Consider the following 25,574-nt stretch of genomic DNA (forward strand, 5'->3'; position numbering starts at 1 on the left):
TGAGGAGCGACGCGACTCTGAAGAGTTGCAGTTGGGTTTTGAGCTGCAGGATTTCCGCCGTCTCGGTGCTGTAGGAGCCGAGGGGCCGGGGAAGGCGTTCCTGGGAATGTTAATGTAGTTACTATTGCCCCTTTTTTCTCCTTTCCTGCAGATCTAGTTAGAATTGGGCCTAGAACCGGGAAAGAGTAAATGCCAAGTGGGACTGGGGGAAACGTTGCTTGGTTTGCAGAAACTGACGTTTGGGGATTAGGCCACGCCAGGGAGGCTGGGCGCGCCAACTTTGCATCCCTCAGACCACTCCCCAGGAACTCGCCTGGTTTATTTTATTTTATTTTTTTGGCCGGGCTGAGGTCTGTATCGTGTGTCTTACGGGTGAATGTTCGTGTTTGGGCGCTGGAAGAAGCGGGCTTTCTGGGCGCCCCTACCACCCCCGCCCCATAACTGCTTTCCAGACTCCACCTGCTGGTGTTCTCTGGTTACGGGAGTGGGTGTTGTAGAGCCTCGGGTGCACCTGCTCCTTTCTTTCCCTAGCACCTTCCTGGTGAGGGCCACTGAACACCAATATAATGCAGAGTTTTTGAATTGAAGGTAAACCTAGTATTTATGTAGTGAAAAGGTTATTTTATTGTGAAGTACAATAGCTTTTAAAAGAGCATTTTAAAATCATCGGATATACGAGGTTCTTAAATAGTTTGAGTAACAGGAAGCTCGATCAATCAAAGGAGTAAACTTTGGTATAGACTATTAAAGGATAATTAGGGCTAACCATCTTTGTTATACTGTTCCGAAGTAGATACTACTTTGCTGTTTGGTAGGATTTTAGAAGTTTGGAGGATTTAAGCATTAATGCATATCACACTATTTTCCAAAAGAATTCAGGTAACTTTAAAATATGGATAAATTATATTTGTTCCCTTCTTTTGATCTTTCTAAACCTATTTTAGACCAAAACTGTCGTATTTGTTATTCTATATTTCGTAGTGTAAGTAATTTACTTAAGTGATACATATTTTTAATCCTAAGCAGGAAACAGCTTTGAAGTGTGGAGCAGGAAAGGAGCAGTTTCTGAGCTGCAAAAACTAGTTTCTAAACAGGTAATTTGACATTATCATCTGTATTGTCCTTTGTATTAGAGTTGAAGACGACTTTATGGTGGACACTGCTATCAAAATAACAGTGCATGACTGAGGACCCTCTCTGCTTAGTAAACAAACATTCTGGGTTCACCGCCCTGTTTGCTCTGCTTTTCGGCATGCTGCTTTGGCCTGCCCGTATGTCTTTGTTAGGAAAGGCCGTGTCATTCCTAATTATTAAGTACTAGAATGGTTTATGCAGTACCGTTTGAAATTTATTTGTTTTCTCAGAATTTTTTAACCTGTTTGAATTTGTCCTGTAACTGAATAGCCTCTCTTACCAAATCCATTTAATCTCGGGTTCTCTTCTACAACATTCCTATTAATTGGCTGTTCATGAACTCTACTTTTTGAACTTGTTATACCTTGGCCGAAGTTTAGTTGTTTGAAATTACTTTATTATTCTTTTTTATACTTCAATCTCCCTTTCCTGGTATAAAATTACTTTAAACATTACTTTTAGTGCATAGTCACATGCAAGTGACATAAAGGTATTCTCTGTCCAGTAGAATAAAGTCAGTGCTGTAGAATGTAAGTTTACTAGGAGAAGTTAAATAATTGTTTGCAAAGGACAGTTTGGAAAAATGACTAAAAGATAATTAGAAGTTTGTTAAAAGCTTTTTAGAAATAATATCTCTTCATAAAAAAACTTCAGAAAGAAATAAGCTACATTTAATTCTACTGTTAAAATTTTGAGAAAGTTCATTTTGAAAATTTTGTAGAAATCGGCTGGATGTGGTGGCTTACGCCTATAATCCCAGCACTTTGGGAGGCTGAGGTGGGCGAATGAGGAGGTCAGGAGATTGAGACTATCCTGACTAACATGGTGAAACCCCGTCTCTACTAAAAATACAAAAAAGATTAGCCGGGCGTGATGGCAGGCGCCTGTAGTCCCAGCTACTCTGGAGGCAGAGGCAGGAAAATGGCGTGAACCTGGGAGGGGGAGGTTGCAGTGAGCTCACATTGTGCCACTGCGCTCCAGCCTGGACGACAGAGCAAGACTCCATCTTAAAAAAAAAAAAAAAAAAAATTTTTGGTAGAAATTAATATATATTCTTACTTTCCACAAAAGCAGACAGATTTTTATTTTATAGCTCTCCTGTGAGGATATGAAATGAGACTTATGAGAAAGTACAAATAGGTAGTTGACGGGTATCTTATTTATACTTCTCAGTGGGTTTTTTTTAAATTGGAAGACTAACAAAACAAGGCAAGAAAAATGGAACTCAAGGGAAAGGTCACATGTGAGTGTGTATGAGAGTTAATACTAGAGTGATTGCTGTATGGTAGGCTTTAGTAAAATAAACAATAATTATAAAATTAGTTATAAAATTTTCCTTTTAGCACATTGGGGAAGATGATGGATAAGAGGAATAAAAATAAAGGGTAATTGAGTTAAATTGGAAAACCCGGGTTTTTTCAATAGGAGATTTGGCCATTTTCTTCTGAAGGAGGAAAGTGGATTTGAGACTTGGAGAAAGTAGTAAGGCTGTGAGATTCACAGTAGAGAACTAAGAAGGCAACCGGAGATACATAGCAGTACTTTCATTTTTACAGATTTGATTGAGTGCCTTGCAGCGTGCTGTGTAATAGCTACAGTACTAGAGATACAGCAGTGTGCAAAACAGACAGGGTGCCTTACCTCATGGAGTAAACTTACATTTTAAAAGTATATGTGTTATGTGGAGTGTAGCATCCCTTAATAGTGATCACAGTTAATGCCGTTTTATGACTATTTTCCCACTTTTTGACAGCTTAAGAATAGTAGCAGAGAAAACAGATGGTGGGGTTTAACCAGAATTGAGTTGACACAGTAGGCAAGTAGGTGAGGAAGTGAAGGTTGCTAGCTAGCAAGGCTTTTTTGGAATGACTTACTTGGGTTTGGGTTTGAGTAAGGAATCAAGGGATTGGTGGATTCAGGGAGAGAGAAATGATTAAGGGGCTGTTAGTATTCAGGAAGGCTAAGAGCAGTTTCAGCAGGAATAAAGTGAGAGAAGTAGAATGCAAAAACTTATGATCAGAAAGAGGAACTTCAGAAGTTCAGGATCCCGAACAAATGATCAGTTCAGTATTGGAATAGAGAAGATGAGATGGATATTGGAATTGAGGCCAGAGTCTTAGAAAAGTCATTGCAAGTGTTTAGGTCATGAAAGTAAGGAATGAAGTAGAGTGTGAAACCATGAGCCAGTTACTGTCAGGAAAATTACAAGAATGTCTTGGATAGATATTTTCAGAGGGGACTATGAGTAATTTAATGCCGTTTGAGAAAAAAATAATTTTTTTCTTTACTGATTACTTTGGGTTTTTTTTTTTTTTTTGGAGACAGAGTCTTGCTCTATTGTCCAGGCTGGAGTGCAGTGGTGCCATCTTGGCTCACTACAACCCCCTCCTCCTGAGTTCAAGCAATTAATTCTCCTTACTCAGTCTTCCAAACAGCTGGGATTACAGGTGTGCCCCACCACACATGGCTAATATTTGCATTTTTAGTAGAGACAGGGTTTCGCCACGTTGACCAGGCGAATCAAGTGATGCGCCCGCCTTGGCTTCCCAAAGTTCTGGAATCACAGGCATGAGCCACTGCATCTGGCCTGATTATTCGATTACTTTGAATTTGTTCTTTACCTTATATTCTTATTTGAGAGGTAAACTGTAGTCGTAGGTATTTTCATGGTAATTAATACTGTGATACTCTATCATAATATGTCTGTAGTAGGAATCCTGCAACAGGATATTCTTTTTTTTTGTGATGGAGTCTGCTTTGTCACTCAGGCTGGAGTGTAGTGGCACAGTCTCGGCTCACTGCAACCTCTGCCTCCCAGGTTCAGGGGATTCTTCTGCCTCAGCCTCCCAAGTAGCTGGAATGACAGGCACATGCCACCACGTCTGACTAATTTTTGTATTTTTAGTAGAGACAGGGTTTCACCATGTTGGTCAGGCTAGTCTTCAACTCCTGACCTCGTGATCCACCCACCTTGGCTTCCCAAAGTGCTGGGATTACAGGCGTGAGCTACTGCGCCCAGTCTAACAGGATTTTCTTTTAAAAAAAAAAAAAAAAATTAGTCATTGAAAGTAGCTTAATACTGCCATAGTATATTTTCATTTTTGTGTCTTTGTATAAAAGATAAGCCCACTAAGGCTGTCAAAAATAGCTAAATGAAACTTGGAAATAATAGTTTCAACTTTGTTTAGTAAAGCATAGCATGAGTAGAAATGTGTGTTTAAAGTAGAACGATTTTATTTTTATCCCCATTCAGCTGCCCATAGTACTGTCATCAATTACTTCTACCAATTGTTTTCTTATAGCTTCAACTTTCTTATCTTACTGTCTTTCTGTTAAACTTGCCTGGCAAAATTTCAACCTTGGATGAATTCAGTGGAGTGTTTATATTGAGGCTTATGAGCACTGCTGGAAAAAAATATTTGTAGTACTTGTTACATCAGTGAATAGTCTCTCACTTCCCTGAGTCTGTACTGCTGTTGAGAGTCATTCTCCTTTTCCTACTTTTCTACGATCTCGCAGACACTGCTGTCTCACCCTCACACTTAATGTACAGTCCTTCCTACTTCACAACACTTAGGAGCACCCTTGGTTTCCTACCACCACAGCTGCTAGCCAGCCTACAACCGATTCCATCCTTTCTTGTTTTTTTCAGTTAAAGAGGTGTTCCTGTTCCTGTCTAAAGCTAATCGTTTGTCTTTTGCTCTGGATCCCAGTGGCCCCCGGTTTCTCAGAGCCCACATGCTAGTTGCTTATCTCCTTTCTCTTCTGCATTTTTAGTATCTCCCTCTTTTTTTTTTTTTTTTTGGTGAGATGGAACTTCTCTCTTTTTGCCCGGGCTGGAGTGCCATGGCACAATCTCAGCTCACTGTAACCTCCGCCTCCTGGGTTCAAGCTATTCTCCTGCCTCAGCCTCCTGAGTAGCTGGGGTTACAGGCATGTGCCACCACACCTGGCTAATTTTTGTATTTTTAGTGGAGATAGGGTTTTGCCATTTTGGACAGGCTGGTCTCAAACTCCTGGCTCAGGTGACCCACCTGCCTCGGCCTCCCAAAGTGCTGGGATTACAAGCATGAGCCACCACACCTGACCAGTATCTCCCTGCTTACCGACACATTGTAAACATACTCGATACTTCCGTTTTAATAAAACTTTCTTTATGACTGTCTCTGCTTGCTTCTCATCATAGGCTGATTGCTTAAAAATGTTAGCTAATTACTTCCTTTATTATTCCCCTTCCTCCCAATAATACATTCCAGTTACGGAATTAACCCTCACCACCCCTGCTGAAACTTCTCACCAAGGTCAACAGTAACCGTGTTGCTAAATCCAGGACGATACTTCTCAGTCCTTCTTTTATCTGGCAAGGTAACTGTTTGGTTTCTTATCACATTCTCCTTGATATACTTTTCCCCTTTTGACAGGCTCTCCTGGTTTCCCTCCTATCTTTCTGTACCTCATTGGTATATTAGTATGTCCTTTTCCTCTGCCTCTCTATTTAATACCAGTGTATTTAAGATCTGGTCTTTTCTTACTCTTTATTGTCTCCCTGAGTCCTCTGTCCCACTTTTTGAGTGGATGACTCTCCAGCCCTGATTTCTCTCTTGAGAGATAGGTCACTATTTGTCAACTAGACAGTTTAATTGGGTGCACTATAGGCACCTCAAACTCAGCATTTTTATAACTTGAACTTATCATCTCTCAACAAAGAAAACTTGTTGCTTTTCTAATCAGTTTAACTGTGTGTCACATACGCAGTTTCTAGCGACCTAGGGTTTATCCTTTAACTCCACTTCCTTAACGCCCACGTCATAATACAGTAGTTTGCCCTTTTCTGTAGGGATACCTTCCATAGACCCCCAGTGCATGCCTGAAACTGTGGGTAGTACTAAACTCTGTGTGTATGTTGTTTCCTGTATGTACATACTGTGATAAAGTTTATATATTAGGCAGAGTAAAAGGTTAACAACTAATAAGATAGAATAGTCACAACAATATACTGCAATAAAAGTTATAAGAATGTGGTCTTTGTCGCTGAGAATAACGTATTATACTGTACTCACCTGTTTTCTGACCATGGTTGAGTGTGGGTAACTATAATCCTGCAATACAAAACTGCAGCAAGGGGGAACTATAGTCACCAAGTTCTGTTGATGCTGCCCAGAAATTTTGCTTGAATTGGTATTCTGTACATCCTTAGTCTTTTTGTTATTGGAATACTTTCTGTACTTCTGAATACTAGTTTACATTAATGTGTTTGCAGAATAAAATTTAGAAGGCAGAGATCCTGTATTTTTAATGGTGACATTGAGGTGGTTAAAGAGGTTAGCATAAAGAAGAGAGAAATAACATGCTGTTACCTCTTATGAGGGAGATACTTAAAATTTTTGGGAAATGTTGTGAATGTTAATACGTTAAGAATTGATCCATATGCAATAATTTCTTTAGCTTCATACTTACAGTTTTACTGTTTAAAGGCATACTAATACCGTGCCTTTTAAACACATTTGGTATCATCATTATTAAGTTATAAAGTATTCTACCCCCATGGCGGTCACAGTGTAATAGTGGATGAAATTGTTTATTTTACCAACTTACTAGATAAGATTTTACTAATTTTTCTTTTAAAATAATTGAAAAAAAAATCTATTTTTCTCAAACGAATTACAGTGTACAGTTTTAAAATTGTTTTAAAACCTTATTTTAGTAGTGTTCAAAGTCATTAACCAGAAATAGGTCTTTGGAACAAGCTCTGCATTTTAGGGGGAATTTATTGTAATAGGAAAATAGAAGGTAAAACATTCTTTCTAGTTTTTTTTTTTTTTTTTAAGATGGAGTCTTGCTCTTGCCCAGGCTGGAGCGCAGTGGCGTGATCTCAGCACACTGCAACCTCCGCCTCCCGGGTTCAATTGATTCTTCTGCCTTAGCCTCCATAGTAGCTAGGACTGCAGGCATGTGCCTCCGTGCCTGGCTAATTTTTGTATTTTTAGAAGAAATGGGATTTCATTATGTTGGCCAGGCTGGTCTCAAACTCCTGACCTCTTGATACATGCACCTCGGCCGAGATACATTCTTAATACATTTATCTTACTTTACTGTTGCTTCATTATTCTATTGATAGAAAGTGTAGCTAACATACTCTTTTAAGATAAAAATGATATGTAATAATTTTGACTTAAATGTCTTAATTTTCCCTTCCAATTTATGTTTCAAAGCAATTGCTTTTAGTAGTTTTAAATATGGCATCACTTCTATTGCATGCTTGTTTTATTCTTCAATATTACAAATTATGTGATATGTAGAAAACAGTAGTTGCAAAATATTTTATTTAAATTAGTCATTTTGGTTCACTGTGTGTACTTCTCTGGATATTAATTCTTTTTTAAAGTTTTAAAGTATATTTCTAGTATAAATAATTATGTAAACTGTTTCCTGAAAATACATGAGACCGAAAAAAGAAGAAAGATCACCAGTGCCTACCCTGTAACCAATAATTGCTTTTGTGAAAGCATTTTAATAAAGTTTCTTAGCTTTGTTTAAAAAAATTTATATATAATTTTTTATACAGCTGTTTTACTTTTTTATATTACTTTTTCCATGATATAACGACAGGTTATATTGTCCAGTCTTCATAATTACATATTTTGAAGGGTACTTAGTATTCTACCCTGCAGGTGTAGTACAGTTTGCCTAAAAGCATTGATTTTTGTCCTTTGACGTTTAGTGTTATATTTTAATTTATCACAATTATAATAACTTCATTATAGTTCTTTCCACCACATTTAAGGTTGTTTTCTCAGATTACTTATGAAGAGGCAGAATTACTACGTCAAAAACTCAGTTTTAGTTCTTGCTACAGTATTGCCTAAATGCTTTCCAGAAATGTTATTCTGGTTTATATTCTCAATATAGTGTCAGAGAATTTCATTTTCCCTTTACTACCGTGAGAATTAGATAATATGTAATTTATATGAAAGTTAGCAAATGTAATAGTTTATTTTAATTTGCAACTGGACTTTATATATTCGTGTTTTTTTTTTTTTGCAAACTACTTGTTTTGCTTGTATTTCTCCAGTTTTATTTTTTTAAAACAAATTCTCTGTATAACAAAGGTATTAACTATACTTCATGTCTCTTTCAGATTTTTTTTCTCCCAAGCTCTCATTTACTATTCTCAGCACACTTAGGATTTACTTTTATATGAATAAAATCTGTTGAACTTTTTATTTTTTATTTCTTTGTGTTCTCAATTTAGTAAGTTCTCTGTTTTAAAAAGCATTCCATTTTCTTGTCTTTTACAAATCTTATGTTTAAAATTCTGTTTTAATCTTTGACTATTTTGATGGTGTGATATAAGGCAGCCTTTCTCAGTTGGGAGAGAATTAAACTCTAATACCCTAAGGCATCTGTTGTTTACTGTGAATTCACTTTTTTTCTATGTGTCTGGGATGGATGGTTCTGGATATGTACTATCCTTGGGAGAATTGAGAAAGTAGTGACTCAAACCATTTTTTTCTCTCTTCTGTGACTGAGGTGAAGAATACTAAGAAAAACTGTTAAAGCTCTAAATGTGTGGTTTTCAGATCTGTTAGCAAATTGCTCACTCCTACATCATAGAATTGTTGTGAGGGTTAAATGACATAATGGACATAAAATATTTTAGCATGGTGTTTGGCATATAGTAAACAAAATAAAATGTGTTAGCTGTTACTAATTTTTCTTAACCACATTTTTCTGATTGCATGTATTTGAGTGTTTTTGTTCCTCAGCTAGTACTAATTTAACCATATAGACGGCATTGTTGAAACTATATAGACAGCTAACTTGGATTAGCTTTCTAACCTCCTGACCTCTGTTGCTATTCTTGCTTTTATTTTACAGATGGTAGCTTTTTTTCTGACTTATTCATTCTTCCAGATAAATTTTAGAATTGTCAAGTTCTAAGGAGAATTCCAGTGGAATCTTAATTGGAATTAAATTAAGCCAATATACATTTAGAAAAAGTGATTGATTGTAATATTTACTTTCCCATCATGGAAGATACTTTTTCTACTTATTCACATTTTTTCTCCCATATTGTTTTATAGAGTTTAATAGTGCTTCTTGACATGAAGCCAATTTATTATTCGTAGACATTTTATATATTTGTCACCATTATGAGTGGCATCGTTTTTTCCCCATTATGTTTTCTAAGTGGTATTGGTGATATTTTGATGTTCTCTAGATTTTTAAAAACACTCTTTAAGAATACCACCTTTTCTCTTTTCATTGTTAATATTTGTTTCATATTTTTCTGCTTGATAGAATTTCTGAAAGAATGCTAAATAACTGATATGTAGCATTTTTATTTTGGTCTTTATTAGGGATGTCCTTCATGTCTTATTTTAAGCATAATGTTGACTATTGGTTTAAAATATACTTCTTTTCAACTCTTTAGAGAATTATTAAAGTAATATATGCTCATTAAAAAAATGAACAGTAAAATATAATGGAATGGTCAATGTATTTGTGATTTTTAAGATTTTTAAAATAAATATTTTGTTGAATTTTTATCATTTTTGAGATAAAATTTAATTTGCTATATAATTTGTTAATGTAATGTGTTATTCTAATAGATATTCTAGCATGAAAACATCTGTGGGACAAATTGTACTTTTTCAGAGTTGATAATCCTTTTGATATTTTTTCTGTAGTGAATGGGATGAGTTAAGATCTCAGAATTAAAGCAACTTGGGTTTTTATAATTATTACTATTTAATTTTTAATTTTTAATTTTTTTTTTTTTTGAGATGGAGTTTCGCTCGTTGCCCAGGCTGGAGTACAATGGCGCAATCTTGACTCACTACACCTTGGCTTCCTCTGTTCTCCTGCCTCAGGCTCCCAAGTAGCAGGGATTACAGGCACCTGCCACCATGCCCGGCTAATTTTGTATTTTTAGTAGAGATGGGGTTTCACCATGTTGGCCAGGCTGGTCTTGAACTCCTGATCTCAAGTGATCTGCTCATCTCAGCCTCTCAAAGTGCTGGAATTACAGGCATGAGCCGCTGCAACCAGCCTATTAATATTTTTTATTGCCATTTTTTGCTGAATGACCTTGGCCAAACTGTCTCTTTCGAGTGTCAGTGCTTTTGTTTGTAGTTTAATGGCTTTTCCTGTCCCTTGAATTTTAGATAAAATTATCTCAACCTCTCCTCTTTCAACTAGCACCCCTTCAACCTGTACAATTCCACAGCTAGTAGAAATCCAAAGTCTTCCGCAAGATTATGCAGAAATATTATTTTCTGATGATCATCTCTGCCTTTGAACCTCTACTTCCACCATTGCTGATGCTTTTTCTCATCTCTTTGACCCAGGTATGAAATTCAGTCCCTTTCTTGATTTTCACATATACAAGCAAAAACCCCATTTTTATGGGGAGGATTTGAGTGTGGTAGTCTTTAACAAGATTTAGAGAAAGCACTAATACAAATTAAAGTAGGGTAGTAAGCATCGCTATTCTTAAAATGTCTTCTAGCCACTGCACTTTTGGATTTTTTGGCCCTAGTCCTGCTTCTCTTTCCCCACTTTCTTATCATCTTAGTATCGTACCTTCCTTCCTAATAAAACCAAACTTTCTTCTTGTTTCTTGCAGCGCAGTTCTCCCCTCTTTGAATCTTTGGCACAGAACTAATGCCTGTATTCAGAGTATCATCTTCATCCCAAGTCCATTGTCAGAACAGAGATACTTTCTTTCCTGAGAGAAGTTCTGGTTCTAGCTGTTTATGACATTTTTCCTACCTTATTGTTCTACCTTTTGGGACTGTGTTGAATTAAGTAAGTAATCTTACTTAGTATGCAGACTAGTGCGCATAAGGTATATTCAGGGATTTTCCTTTCTCTGTCATTCCAACTACCAACTCATTTTAATCATAATATGCCTATTGCAGCTAAATCAGTTTGTTTGTGATGTGGTTGACAGTGCCTCATTTTAGTTCATAAAATCAGTGCTTCAATGATTGTATTGCTACACTTCTTGGAGTGATTTAAAAAACGAGTTTGTTTTTATGTGTTAAAGCTCAGTTCTTAACTTGTTTTGCAGAGAGTTAATTGTTAAAGCCAGTATGGCCACAGGAGGAGGTCCTTTTGAAGATGGCATGAATGATCAGGATTTACCAAATTGGAGCAATGAGAATGTTGATGACAGGCTCAACAATATGGTATGATACCTTACTCTTCATGGTGTGTTGTTGGCTATTAATGTTAAAATGCAATTTGCCCCCTGACCAAATTTAGCTCACCGATGCTCTTTGTAAACACTTTCTGGCCAAGATATTAAGGGTCCCTGGGCTGTTTACTATATTAATTGAAGACACAGAAATCAAATTGAGTTAGCTTTTAAGCCAGAAAGAAGATTTACTATTATATAAAGATGTAAAAGTGTTTTTTTATGGAAATCATGTTTAAGGCATGCAGCTGGGTTTTAGGAAGGGACTGGGAGAAGGAATTGGAAAGTTGTCAAGAATTTTCACCACCCTAACTCTGCTTCTGAGTGCATCTGCCTAACACAGCTTTCTCTTTACAGACCAGTTTTCTCTCCTCTGGTCCATGTGATATACTGTGGCTGTCCCGTCGTTCTAAAGTTTTTAATTATGGTTGCAGTTATGTACTGACTAGTTATCTCTTAGTTCCAATTTGAAATTTTAAAGTATGATTTTGCTAATTTGGATTAGATATGTTTCTTTTTTCAGTCTTCTGTGGCGAGGATGGGGTGAGGTAAGTAGTGTAACAGGTTGGCAGAAATATTCACTCATAGATTGGGTGGAAGGACAATTCGTAAAGAAGGGAGTTTTGTTAAAATAAGGAAAATATCCCAAGTGGTTTGCTATACTAGTAACTAAAAGAGTCTTCCAATTGGATAAAGTGGGAATTTACAGACCTTTTTGTTGAATGAATTAGGTTATGTGGGTATAATGAAGTAAATAAAAATGTTTTCCAGTTAAAACTATAAGCACTTTTGTAATTCCATATTAGCTATTATCATGTACATTTTTATCTATAAAAATGAAAGTTATATTTATTGCTTGCTAAATGCTAGGTACTAATTCTTTTTAATCCTGTTTTGAAGGTGACACTATTTTAGAGATTAGGAAACTGAGACTATAGGAAGTGAAATAAATAGCCTAGGGTCACGCAGGGGAGTGTTTTTTCAGAAAACAGTAATTAGTTTTAGAACCTAGGTTGATTGGATTTCAGATCTTTTTATGATACATACCGAGTTTATAGGAGGTCAGTAAAGGTATTTAATTTATTTCTCTATTTATAATAGAAAATAACAGTGTAAAAAATCCTCTTGGAAATACTCAGATTGATTTTAGGGTTGGCATTTGAGGATTTGTATTTGTTAGTGATCTTGATAAGAAAATAATCTATTTTCAGAAGGATGGGCTATAAAATTAGGGTAGATGTAATGAGGGAAAAATGGGTTAATAGAAGTAAATAATGGTCTTTAGGAGTGTAAGTCTGTCAAAAATGTTTTGTCATTTTTAATTTTAAAACTGACCAAAACTTTTTAATTATACCAAACTATTTTCCTGGTTTGATAGAGACCAGGTTAACTTTTTCTTTTACTTTTTTTAAAGGATTGGGGTGGCCAACAGAAGAAAGCAAATAGATCATCAGAAAAGAATAAGAAAAAGTTTGGTGTAGAAAGTGATAAAAGAGTAACTAATGATATTTCTCCGGAGTCGTCACCGGGAGTTGGAAGGCGAAGAACGAAGACTCCACATACATTCCCACACAGCAGATACATGAGTCAGATGTCTGTCCCAGAGCAGGCAGAATTAGAGAAACTGAAACAGCGGATAAACTTCAGTGATTTAGATCAGGTTTGTGAATTATTTTTAAAAATCAAGTTATTACTGTGAGAAATACTTGAAATGGATTAAATAATTTGTCTTAGGAATAGAAAATTGAGTTTTTATGTGACTTTTTAAAAAAGTGTCTGTGCCTACGAAAAGAATTTTCATCACTGGGGATGGTCCTGTGTTGTTTAGAGGGAAATGAAGTCTCATTTCTAAACTTGCTAAAGACATGTATTTCTGGACTTTATACTATGTTGTATGATTAACTCAAGTGATTTTACTATGAAACTAAATTTTGCTTTTTAGTAACTGAATAAAATTGATATTAAGTAATGGAAAGTTCCAGTTTAGTATATATATCATTGGCTAAGTGTGGGATGTGGTGGGTTACCTCAAGTTTAGAATGAAACTATTTTCTATTTATGATCACCAAAATAAAGTTTAGATCTTAAAAGCAAGTAAAAATGATAATAAATTCTTCACAAATATTTTACTGTCAGATCTTTATGTCATACAGACACACACATTTCCAAAAATGTAGAAAGGTAGATTCAAGTCGGATAATGATGTTGGTGATGATCATGTATCATTTATTTGTATCTATCAATTATTGAACACTTAACTGTCAGGCACTGAGCTGAATACTTTTTCAGACAGTTCTTCATATAGACACAGCTTTAATTACATTGATTCATTGGGTCCAAAGCCTATAAAAATACTATAAGCAAGTAATAAAAACCAGTATGAGTTAAAATGTGATCCATGGTCCTAGGACATGTTGAGCATCCCTAACACGAAAATCTGAAATGCTCCAGAATCCAAAACTTTTTAAGTGCCGATATGAGTGGAAAATTTCACACCTGACCTTGTGTGACGGGCTACAGTGAAAACACAATCAAAACTTTGTTTCGTGCACAAAATTGTTAAAAATATTGTATAAAATTACCTTCAGATTATGTGTATAAGGTGCATATGAAACATAAATGGATTTTATGTTTAGACTTAGGTCTCTTTCCCAGGATGTATCTCATGTTTATGCATATATTCCAAAATTTGAAAAAAAGTGAAATTCGTAACACTTCTTGTCCGAAGTATTTTGGATAAGGAGTACTCAACCTGTACTTCATTTAGACTAATCTTGTTCATATTCATCGGTTGAATTGTCTCAACAAAATGAAGTCTAGAAAATGCTAATCAAATTTTCATATTTTAGTGAAAGACTGTTACAGAACCAAAACTCTTTCAGTTCTTACTGCAAAGCTGTTTGTGCGCACCTTCTGAATCAATATCTGATGGTGAAACTAAGAACGTTGGGGTTAAAACAAAATTTTGTCATAAGATTAATGTTTGTGTGATTTGATTTCTTTTTCATATGTAGAGAAGCATTGGAAGTGATTCTCAAGGTAGAGCAACAGCTGCTAACAACAAACGTCAGCTTAGTGAAAACCGAAAGCCCTTCAACTTTTTGCCTATGCAGATTAATACTAACAAGAGCAAAGATGCATCTACAAGTCCCCCAAACAGAGAAACGATTGGATCAGCACAATGTAAAGAGTTGTTTGCTTCTGCTCTAAGTAATGACCTCTTGCAAAACTGTCAGGTGTCTGAAGAAGATGGGAGGGGAGAACCTGCAATGGAGAGCAGCCAGGTGATAACATTTCTTTCTTTTGCTCGTTCTTTTCACAAAGCTCAAAATACTAACATGAAGAGGTAAAAAATTAGGTTATGCACACAGGAATTTTAGTTAGGTGGAATTAAAGTGCTTCACTGATCCCCTTCCTTAGTCTGCCAGATTTACTTAAAATAGAGTAAATTTCTGTTTATCCAAAATAATTTTAGAAATGGCATATTCAGGTTAATTAAGGCTTCTGTTTATTTGCAATATAGCATATTGCCAGTTTTTAGTAAAGGGGGATTGGAAGCAAAGTGATAAGTAGATTTTTGTAGGAATGTTTAAAAATGGCAATATAATTCTTTTGGAAAGTAGTTGCAAAACTATAATACGTATAATTTATAACTTATGTAAACATTAGGAAAATTTATATAGTTTAGTGTGCAGTTGTAGAAGTAAAATTTTTCACATACTGTAGATTAAAATTTTTAAATTTATTTTTAAATTGACAGCGATTGGAGTTTTTAGTGTTACTAATTATGTTTTGATTAAAATCTAAGCTGGATTCCGATTTTTTGCATGTATTAATTCACACAGTAATCCAAGTATCTTTCATTATCTTCGAAATAAAAATTAAACTGTTGCTGTTGAACTAATTATCCTCAGTTTTATATATTGTGTGCTTTCATGCTTTTTTTTTTTTAAATATTTCCCCTGCAGATTGTAAGCAGGCTTGTTCAAATTCGTGATTATATTACTAAAGCTAGTTCCATGCGGGAAGATCTTGTAGAGAAAAATGAGAGATCTGCTAATGTTGAGCGCCTTACTCATCTAATAGATCACCTTAAAGAACAAGAAAAGTCATATATGAAATTTCTTAAAAAAATCCTTGTAAGTATTAGACTTTTAAAATAGTATATTGAGTTATTTCTGTAGTATCTCAGTGTATATTTACTGATGACATTCTGTTGCCACGCCAGAGGAGTTAACATATTTTCAAAAAATCGTGCCATCCATTATAACATTTTATTGCCCATTTTAATAGCTGTATGATTTATACCACTAAAATATTTCAGGCTAGAGAAAATGAGGAGGAGGATGTTCGGACTATAGATTCAGCTGTGGGATCTGGTTCTGTAGCTGAGAGCACATCGCTAAACATAGATGTGCAGTCTGAGGCTTCAGATACCACGGTAAGCAGCTTTTTGGTAATTAAAGTGCTGGAAATGAAGGTTTAAACTTTTCTCCCAGTTTTCAAGATGTTATTTTCTAGGCGTTCCTTAATGAAAAGTGTATTCCAGGGAAGAAACCCTCAAATTGTTAATGCTGCATGTATTCTGTATTTAAACATGGAAGTTAAGTTTTATTTATTAACGCTAAAAATAATTTTAATGGTTGATTTGAAAATGTAATTTTTGATCTTCAATTTATAGAAACATTGTTTTTGTAGTTTGTTTTGTTAAGCAAAGCTTCACTAATTTTAAGAAGCATCAAACAAGTTAAAATTGATGGTGGAATTAAGGGCAATAGGCAACATTAGTGATTACTTAGCATATAGTCTTTTGGAAATAACCAAGTTCATTTGTCACTGAGGACTCCTTAAGGATATCAGAATTTTTCATTTCTTGGACTCTATCCTAGTACTGGAGCAAAACCAAATGACTGAAAAATTGAGATAAAAACTAGTAAATGGGACAGGATAGCATTTACATTGTGATTTATTCACAATGAGAAAAATGCTATAATTGCTGACTTTGCAAAATCAAATTTGTTGAAGTAAAGTACTGCTTTTCTGAAAAATAGTAATTTACAAAACTTTGAGGAAAGATTTATAAAACCTGTTGTGGTTCAATGCTAGGGTGTTTCTAGGCATTTTAAACAGGTGTGCCTATAACCGTGCATTATTAAACTTTTAACACCTATTACAGATTAGTAAAGCTTTTGTTTTGAGAGGATAAGCATGTATCTCTTCGGGTTTTGAGGTATTGAAAATGCCATTCAGCATTAGGAATTTGAAGGTTTGTTTCCTATTAGTATTGACCGCATAGTTCTTACCTGCCTCCTTTCTCTTCCCGGACCTTCCTAATTTGAAGAGGCAATTTGAATTTCTTTTCTTTACATTATTTTCAACAGGAGATACTTGGAGAGCCAAAGTTGTTGAAGAATGGATTTTACTGTGGGGAAATTGTTTTTCTATTTACAGTGGTGCTAGGCATAATTTCTTCCTTAGATTCCAGCAGAAATGAAAGGGTTAGGACAATGTGGGTAAAGGAATTCTGTTGGGAAGGGGTGGGAACTTGTGTAGATGTATTGTAATTTGTATAAAGTATTCATTGTGATGACAGTTTCTTTCATAATATAAAATGATGATATGAAAGTTGGCTAATAACATGTAGCAGAATAAATGTTAAAAATGTGCTTTAACAGTTGTGTAGTGTGGTAATTACCCAGGGTGTGGTACTTGCTTAATTACAGTAAGCAACAGTCTAGTCTACAGAAAACCTAAAAGACTAAGTTTACTAGGCCGGGCGCAGTGGCTCAAGCCTGTAATCCCAGCACTTTGGGAGGCCGAGACGGGCGGATCACAAGGTCAGGAGATCGAGACCATCCTGGCTAACATGGTGAAACCCCGTCTCTACTAAAAATACAAAAAACTAGCCGGGCGAGGTGGCGGGCGCCTGTAGTCCCAGCTACTCGGGAGGCTGAGGCAGGAGAATGGTGTAAACCCGGGAGGCGGAGCTTGCAGTGAGCTGAGATCCGGCCACTGCACTCCAGCCTGGGCGACAGAGCGAGACTCCGTCTCAAAAAAAAAAAAAAAGACTAAGTTTACTGCCACTTGGAGGGGGATGTGGATTGATTTTTTTTTTTTTAAAGGTAGACTAGTACTTTTTAAGTTGTTTTATAAGGCTGGCTTATATGTTAAACAGGAGTTTGTGTTAAGAAATTAATATGCTACACTATTTAATAAAGGAGGAGGCATCTTTTAGTCTGAGAGTTCGGCCATGCATTGAGGACAAACTAGGGAATTCAGCTTCACAAGAACAGGTTTCAGACATTGACGTTACTACAAGTCCGAAAGGGAAAGGTGACAGACCTCAGAATGACAGGGAACTGAGGCCTAATAGGAAATATAGCCGAAAACATGGATTTCCCTCAAAGGTATACTTTCCAATATTAACTTGGGAAGTCTTTAAATGAGCACTTCTTTTGTTCATATTTCTTCTTCTTTATTTGCTTTTCTGTTGTTGCTATTACTTACATATTGTTAATATAGTTGTCATACTGTAATTTGCTTTAGTAAACTTCTGTCCCTTAATGTTTTTCTTTTCTACTTTTTTATATACCTCTCCATGGATTATATCTGACAGCTGTTTTTAATTTACATTAACAGAGGTTTTGAAATGTAATTTATTCCCTTTTTTATAACATGTTCTTAAACCTCAGCCATCAGTCAGTTGCCCTTTGTTTCTGATATTCGCGTTCATAAATGTAGATGGGGCCAGGCGTGGTGATCCTAGCACTTTGGGAGGCCGAGGCGGGCGGATCACCTGAGGTCAGGGGTTCGGGACCAGCCTGGCCAACATGGCGAAACCCTGTCTCTACTAAAAACACAAAAATTAGCCGGGCGTGGTGGCGCACGCCTGTAATCCCAGCTGCTCAGGAGGATGAGGCAGGAGAATCGCTTAAACCTAGGAGGTGTAGGTTGCAGTGAGCCGCTGCACTCCAGCATGGGTGACTGAGTGAGACTGTCTCAAAAAAAATAAATAAATAAAAATAAAGAAATTTAGGTGGTACTTTAGTATCGGATTTTTTGGTTTATATTTTTGTTTTTGGAAACCCCTTTCCTTTGCTTTTATAGAAAGATTATCCAGCTGACTTGGTGGCCTCTGTTTTGTTTGTTTTTTCTGCAGTGTTTCTTTTAAAAGGTTTTTAAATTTTCCATTATTTGCATAATGGCATTCCAGATAGAGTTAAAGACAACTTTTTGTAGTTCCACATAAAAGAGTTTGAATAGGCCGGGCAAGGTGGCTCATGCCTGTAAATCCCAGCAGTTTGGGAGGCCGAGGCGGGCGGATCATGAGGTCAGGAGATCGAGACCAGTCAGGCCAGCATAGTGAAACCCTGTCTCTACTAAAAATACACAAAAAATTAGCCAGGCATGGTGGTGTGAGCCTGTAATCCCAGCTACTCAGGAGGCTGAGGCAGGAGAATCGCGTGAACCCTGGAGGCGGAGGTTGCAGTGAGCTGAGATCACGCCACTGCACTCCAGCTTGGGCAACAGAACGAGACTCCGTCTCCAAAAAAAAAAAAGTTTGAATAAAAATATCATTTATAAAAGTGCATGTATCTGTTGGCAGGAGCAAGGTACTATTTTAATAATTGAGTATAGGTAAGACTAATTTCATATGTTTTATTACTGGTTTATTACCTAGGACTACACTCTCCCACTTTCCCATATTGGCTTACCAAGATCCAGATAGGCTAGTTGTTTCCCATGCTCATTTTATGGTTTTTTTTTTTTTTTTTTGGGTGTGTGTGGCTATTTACAAATGATAAAACTTAACCTCTAGATATTTTGGCATTTTGTGTTTGTTTATTCTGGTTCCTACAAGAATTTGGGAGCACAGTTTGAAATTAGTTACGGGAATCTTACTACATCAAGTATCAAGTAAAAGCTTCCCCAGTTCAACAGTAAAGAAAGTAACTGATTATTTTAAAAACTAGTAGCATTGGAGAAGAGCAAATAAACATGAAGCATAATCGGTAACCTTTGGAAGTTTCTTCTCTTTAATCCTTCTGAATAGTGACAAGCAAATTTAAGAGTTAACAGTTAATACAGTATCTGCCAGTTCTTTTTTTCTTAAGGCATTACATACAATTTAAAAACCACTTTTCTGTTTTTAGGTTTCTTTGAATAATATCCTTATAGGTGAATACTATTCTGTCTTGAATTTGCTTATGGTGTTTATTCCAGTTTGACTTTGTTGATTCTTAAGGCTGTCTCGTTGTTCTGTTAGTATTCTGTTTGCAAAATTATTTTAATTTCTTCAGGGAAAGAAATCTTAATTCCCACCACCTGTGTTTATTTTTTCTCTACTGTGCAGGAACTGTCATTCTCACCACCCCACCCCCTTTTCCTCCTTAGAATCTTTTCAAAATGTAGTATTTTCTGTTAGAATAGCGGAAAACATAGTTGAGGGTCTTACATGAGATTCAGGGTTGAAAGCAACCTTGAGACTTACACATGTTATGAAATGATTGATATTCTAGAGCTGCCTACCAACGGCACGTTCTACTTTACGGAGTATTTTAAGACATGATGACATCTTGCATAATTTTACAAAAGAAAGCCTTCTATGAGTAGCCATGCCTTCATTATTTTCCTATACTCATGGCCCCCAACTTAATCTCACCTCTTAAAATTTATAAGCTTTCTTTGTACCTTGTACCTGTGTTTTGCCATTATTTTAATCATTGCTCGTTATTTCATGTGAGCTTGCCCTGTCTTGTAAACTAGCTATGGTTCTTCAGATATGATGTCTTATACTTTTGTATTTAGAAACCAGCGCATAATTTGGAGGAGACAATATGACGTAAAGAAGACTGGAGCCTAAGAACCCGATTTCCCTTAACTGTGACATTGAATAAGTCACAGCTTTATCTTCTCTAGGCTTACAGTTCCTCACCCTTCACGTTAAGAAATTGAAGTACATAATTATCTGAAGCTGGAAAAATACATTTGGGTCCATTAATAATTACTAGGGGAACCTCAGTTGAGTAGAGGAAAGGAAGATTGAGGCTTCTCTGACATTGCACTGTTACATATTTACAACTCAGGATTTGATGCCTAAGTTATTTTTTTATTCTATAAACGAAAAACGTAGTTGGTGAAGGTGACTTTTTCAAAAAAAGTTTAAAGAAAAGTATGTATTTGAAGCATTAATATACACCTAGCATCCTTTTTGGATTTCTATGCCAGGTGCCATCTTCCTGGTATCTTCTTACTCCTACCTAGATATTTTTATTTTTTCCTCTTCTGTATATTTCATCATAGGCTCCCATCTATTGGCTCAGTTTTTCTGAGCATCAGTCTGAAATGTTTATATGAATGTGAAAGTTATGTAGTAGTAGTACTTCACTAATTTTGAAAATTGTTGAGAATTCATTTTTGCATTAGTGAAAAATCTGAAGATAATTGTGTTTAATAGCTTAGAATTCTTTATAATTAGGTTATCACAGTTTTGTGACTAATAAGGATTAAAGAACTTTTTAAAAAGTATGCTTTTTTCTCATTTGCATAATTTTTTTCTCCTAATTATAATTTATGCTTTGCTAGAGGGTATTTGATCAACCTGGGGATTTTTTTTTTTACTCATTCCTTTGATATCTGTACCTGTTTGGTTTGGTTTTACATTTTACCGTTGACTTTGATGAAATCATTATAAAATTATTTTTGCTGCATTCTGAGAGGGCTAGCTGTTGATAATTACCGTTACCCTTCAAAGTTTTTTTTTCCTAAAGATGTAAACTGTCTGGAAATAAGCCATACTAGGATGAATTTCCACAGAAATGGATGTAAATATTTATAAAGTAACTCCCCTTACATAGGATAGGAGAGAACTGAGTAAACAATACTTAATTTATTAAAAGTTTCAGTTTTAGAGGTTCAAGACAACAGAAAAATCTCTAATAAATATTGGGTTACCAAAATCCAGGTAGCCTATTTGTTTCCCATGCTCATGAAGTCTAGAGATGGTCTAGGATATATAGGCACTGACTAGGCACCTCTGATGTTTACATGAAATAATCTAATTATAGCCAACTTCCTATTTGATCATAACTTTCTTGAATATTTAACTCTTTGCCTTGTACTTATTTGTTTACTTATTTATTTTATTGATTTCCAAGTGAAAGTGTAAAATACTACCACAGTTACTCATGCTTATTCACAATACTGATGAGTTTTACGTGGGGAGGTAAAGAAATTTTTATATAGTATTGGTAAAGGATGTCACCCAGAAGGGAGTTTCTCTTGAGCCCGTCTGTGTGCTCCATAATTTCTCCAGGAATCAAATGTGCATAGCAAGTGTAGATCAGTGCATTTTTACTTTCAAAAGAAATCTTTGAACTTCTTTGCTCTCTTTAGTCATTTGTTTATTTAAAATTTACATAACCCCAACCAATATTTGTTAGCAGTGCAGATTTAAAATTGACTAAGTGAAACAAAAGTGATATATTTTATGTAAATATTAGGTAAAATCATTGAACTTTTAAAATAAAAGACTTTTAAAAAGGTAAATTGGTGATGAAAAATACAATTATGGTATACATTTCAATATATAATTTAGCTTGTAATATATTGTTTCCAGTTGTATTTAAATTTGTCTCTGCTTAGCTTTTCCATTTTCTTGTTGGGTTACATTTTGAGCAGTTTTAAGATTAACACTTAAAATTTCATCATTTTTTGTAAGTGCCACTTATTTAATCCATCCCCTCTACTTTTAGATTAGATGATAACTTCTTAGCATTTTCAGGGAATTTGGAAGTATTTACTTCCATTTTATGTCATCAGACTCAGATGAATCAGCATAATTTAAGAGTAAAATAATGATGTCTTTGATACATAATATAAAATTTGTTATTTTCTTATATGTCTGATAATGTGATACAATTAAATTAAAATCTTTTTACATAAGATTATCAAATAAAAAATGTATTTTTGAAATTTCAGTCCTTTGTTAGAAATAGTATGTGTGCCTGTTTCCTAGGTTGGTGGTGGTTGTTTTTAAATTTTACTTCTAATCTTTGTTCTTTTTTTTTTCTTTTTTCTTTGAGACGGAGTCTCGCTCTGTCTCCCAGGCTGGCGGTCAGTGGCGCAGTCTGTCACAGCTCACTGCAATCTCCACCTCCTGGGTTCAAGCGATTCTCCTGCCTCAGCTTCCTGAGTAGCTGGGATTACAGGCGCACACCACCACACCCAGCTAAATTTTGTATTTTTAGTAGAGATGGGGTTTCATATGTTGGTCAGGCTGGTCTCAAACTCCTGACCTTGTGATCTGCCCTCCTTGGCCTCCCAAAGTGCTGGGATTACAAGACTTTCAGGTCATTAACCCAGCATAATGTGCTCCTACTTTTCTGTAGGGGCCTAGATATGTGTGTGTGTGTGTGTGTGTGTGTGTGTGTGTGTGTGTGTGTGTGTGTCCCCATTAACCCAGCATAATGTGCTCCTACTTTTCTGTAGGGGCCTAGGGGTGTGTGTGTGTGTGTGTCCCCATCCCTCTTGGCCTTTTTTATGTTTTGTGTGTCTTTTTCTTTTCCTTTTGTTCGTTCCTATTCCTGCTAAGCCATTGATTATATAGCTTTTTACTGTGAAATTACCTAAGTCTTAAGTGGCAGGCTGTATCTCTGTGTTATCATTCTATTCTTACTCTTTTTTCTTGATGTCTGCTAAAACTATATTTAGGGTTGTATATTTAATAATTTGTTATCAATGTGTATACTTTGCCATTGATAGTTGAAACAGCAACGTGGATTTTAATAGTCAGATACGAGTATTGTTGGTCTTATTTTCCAGGCCAGAGATCCTCAGCAGGAGCCTATGGAAGAGATAGAAAATTTGAAGAAACAACATGATTTATTAAAAAGAATGTTACAACAACAGGAGCAACTAAGAGCTCTACAGGGACGGCAGGCTGCGCTTCTAGCTCTGCAACATAAAGCAGAGCAAGCTATTGCAGTGATGGATGATTCTGGTATGTCACAGTCTGAGAATATTCTTTTTGCAAGGAAGACTCATACATAATTGTATTGCAGGGTGGATGCTGATTATTGCATAATCAGATCTTGATTGTTGTCTAGTTTAGAAACCTTTATATGAGGCTTATACTTTCCTGTGCTTTTCTCTGGTTATGCAGAAAAGGTTGCAGGGACTACTCCTGGCCATCATACTATACCATGCAGACAGCCAGATCGCTCTTCTTTTCATCAGAGAGTACCCTTAAGAGGTAAAAGAGACAGGCTGTAGTTCTGTTTTTGTACCTCAGACTGATAAGGCTTGTGATGCATTTATTTCCTTTTTTTCTATTTTATTCAGCTAGGATTGTCATTCTTTGCTTGCTTCCCAAGAAAGGGTTAAAACCTTAAGTGAGGCAGTGAATAAATTTATAAAGTATCTTTAGTCTTCAAAGTTAGTAGTAGCTGTTATTTTAATTAGGTATCCTTTTGTATATACTAGCTCTTTAGAACTGTATTTATAGTCTATACTTCCTGAGACTGAGAAATTTTCTTCCTCTTTTCCTCATAGCCATGTGTGATTTAGATGAAAGTTGTATTGAATTTATTAGTATTGAATCTGATTTTGTAAGTTTATCATCACCTTAAAACTTAGGTATTTTAGTGTCTCATTAAATTGAAAAAAAAGATGATTAGTTATTGAAACTCAACAAAACTAAGTTATGTTTTCTAGTAGTCTATTCCCCACCATTCCCTTCTAATAATAATTTCTCTCCTTTGAGCACTCTGTTTTTGCAAGGCAGTTTAGGTTCTCACTGACGCTGCCCTGTTGTGCATCAGTTTATTCTGCTGTCCAAACCTAGCCCACTGACTCAACTGTCTAATCCCTGTTATACTTAATTTAAGTTTACATTTTCATAAGGAACGTTATGACTTTCAAATAACTTAACTCTTTTTGTTTTTTTTTGAGACAGAGTCTTGCTCTTTTTCCCAGGCTGGAGTGCAATGGCATGATCTTGGCTCACTGCAACCTCCGCCTCCCAGGTTCAAGCGATTCTCCTGCCTCAGCCTCCTGAGTAGCTGGCATTACAGGCACCTGCCATCATGCCTGGCTAATTTTTGTATTTTTAGTAGAGTCAGCGTTTTATCATGTTGGTCAGGGTGGTCTCGAACTCCTGACTTCGTGATCTGCGCATCTCGGCCTCCCAAAGTGCTGGGATTACAGGCGTGAGCCACCCTGCCTGGCCAATAACTTACTGTTTTGTAATAATTACATAGCTGTATATAGTAATAATTACAAAGATTTTTGTCCCCATTTCTCCATTGTAAAATTTAAAGTACCATTAGCTTTTATATTTAGAAAATAGATAATTTAAGAAATGATAATCAAAATACTTTAACATAATGACTAATACTAGTTTAGTTAATGACTAACCTTTTAAATATTTTTCGAGTTTGAAATATCAAATTTAAAAGCTTTCCTTTGATAGTTCTATTAATCTCTAAACTTACATAATCTCCTTTGATCATCAGAGATTTCTAGGTTACTCAGAGCTTTAATTCTTATTTCTGTTCTGTAGCGAAGGAACTCTACAGAGTTTGTGACTTGCCTAGATTTATATAGAATTTTAGCAGAATTACATTTGTTGAATTCTAGGTCAAGGGTCTTGTTTCTGTTTCTGAATATGAACTTTTGAAAGTAAGCAGATAATTTCTTTTTAAAAAATACACTATTATGAGTCAGAAAATAGGAGTAGAATGCACATGAGTTTGAATTTATTTCATACTGTTTCAAAAAGAATTTTAGCTTAGTAATTTTAAAACAAATTTAGTCTTGTATTTGTGAGATTTTGCAGGGGCATACTAATGAACAGCCATGAAAAGCTACAGTTACAGTATTTAATCTGATATATGAGATATTATCTTGGGATAATTATGTTACCTCAAAGCGTGTCCCTTTCACCACTTAACTAGCAAGTTACATGTGTTATCAGTACTGTAATTTCTTCTCAGCATAGAGATTTGACTAGATATATAGGATTCCATATAGCCTTGATATTCTCAGTTCTCAGTGGAAAAAAGGTAGTGTTTTCCTTTAAAACAGTAGCAATTTTTAACCAATTGTCTTTTTTCTTTCCTTTTTTTTTTTTTTTTTTTTTTTTTGTGAGACACAGTCTTGCTGTGTCAACCCAGGCTAGAATATAGTGGCGTGATCCTGACTCACTCCAGCCTCTGCCTCCCAGGCTCAGGTGAATCTC

The 25,574-nt window shown here is 35.6% G+C and overlaps 1 protein-coding gene across 50 annotated transcripts in view; it reads left to right on the forward strand.

Annotated features, from left to right (window-relative positions):
- The window catches only part of PCM1 (pericentriolar material 1), a 109,048-nt gene that overhangs the window by 691 nt on the left and 82,783 nt on the right, over window positions 1-25,574 (forward strand). For 16 of the 50 annotated variants that reach the window (XR_013397105.1, XR_013397104.1, XM_077943069.1 and 13 more), the window contains exons 2-7: window positions 1,027-1,094; window positions 11,210-11,327; window positions 12,750-12,995; window positions 14,350-14,619; window positions 15,304-15,474; window positions 23,159-23,336. Coding sequence is in view for 48 of the 50 variants with exons in the window: in XM_077943069.1 (XP_077799195.1) it covers window positions 11,232-11,327; window positions 12,750-12,995; window positions 14,350-14,619; window positions 15,304-15,474; window positions 23,159-23,336 (961 nt within the window). In the remaining 2 variants the exon portion in view is untranslated. Of the gene's footprint in view, window positions 1-1,023; window positions 1,095-10,335; window positions 10,485-11,209; window positions 11,328-12,749; window positions 12,996-14,349; window positions 14,620-15,303; window positions 15,475-15,659; window positions 15,777-23,158; window positions 23,337-25,574 lie in introns of all 50 variants that reach the window. The other 34 variants (XM_077943056.1, XM_077943060.1, XM_077943066.1 and 31 more) reach the window with 5 other exon arrangements.

This window comes from Macaca mulatta, chromosome 8 (assembly GCF_049350105.2).
Source record: "Macaca mulatta isolate MMU2019108-1 chromosome 8, T2T-MMU8v2.0, whole genome shotgun sequence".
In the NCBI taxonomy this organism is placed as follows: Eukaryota; Metazoa; Chordata; class Mammalia; order Primates; family Cercopithecidae; genus Macaca; species Macaca mulatta.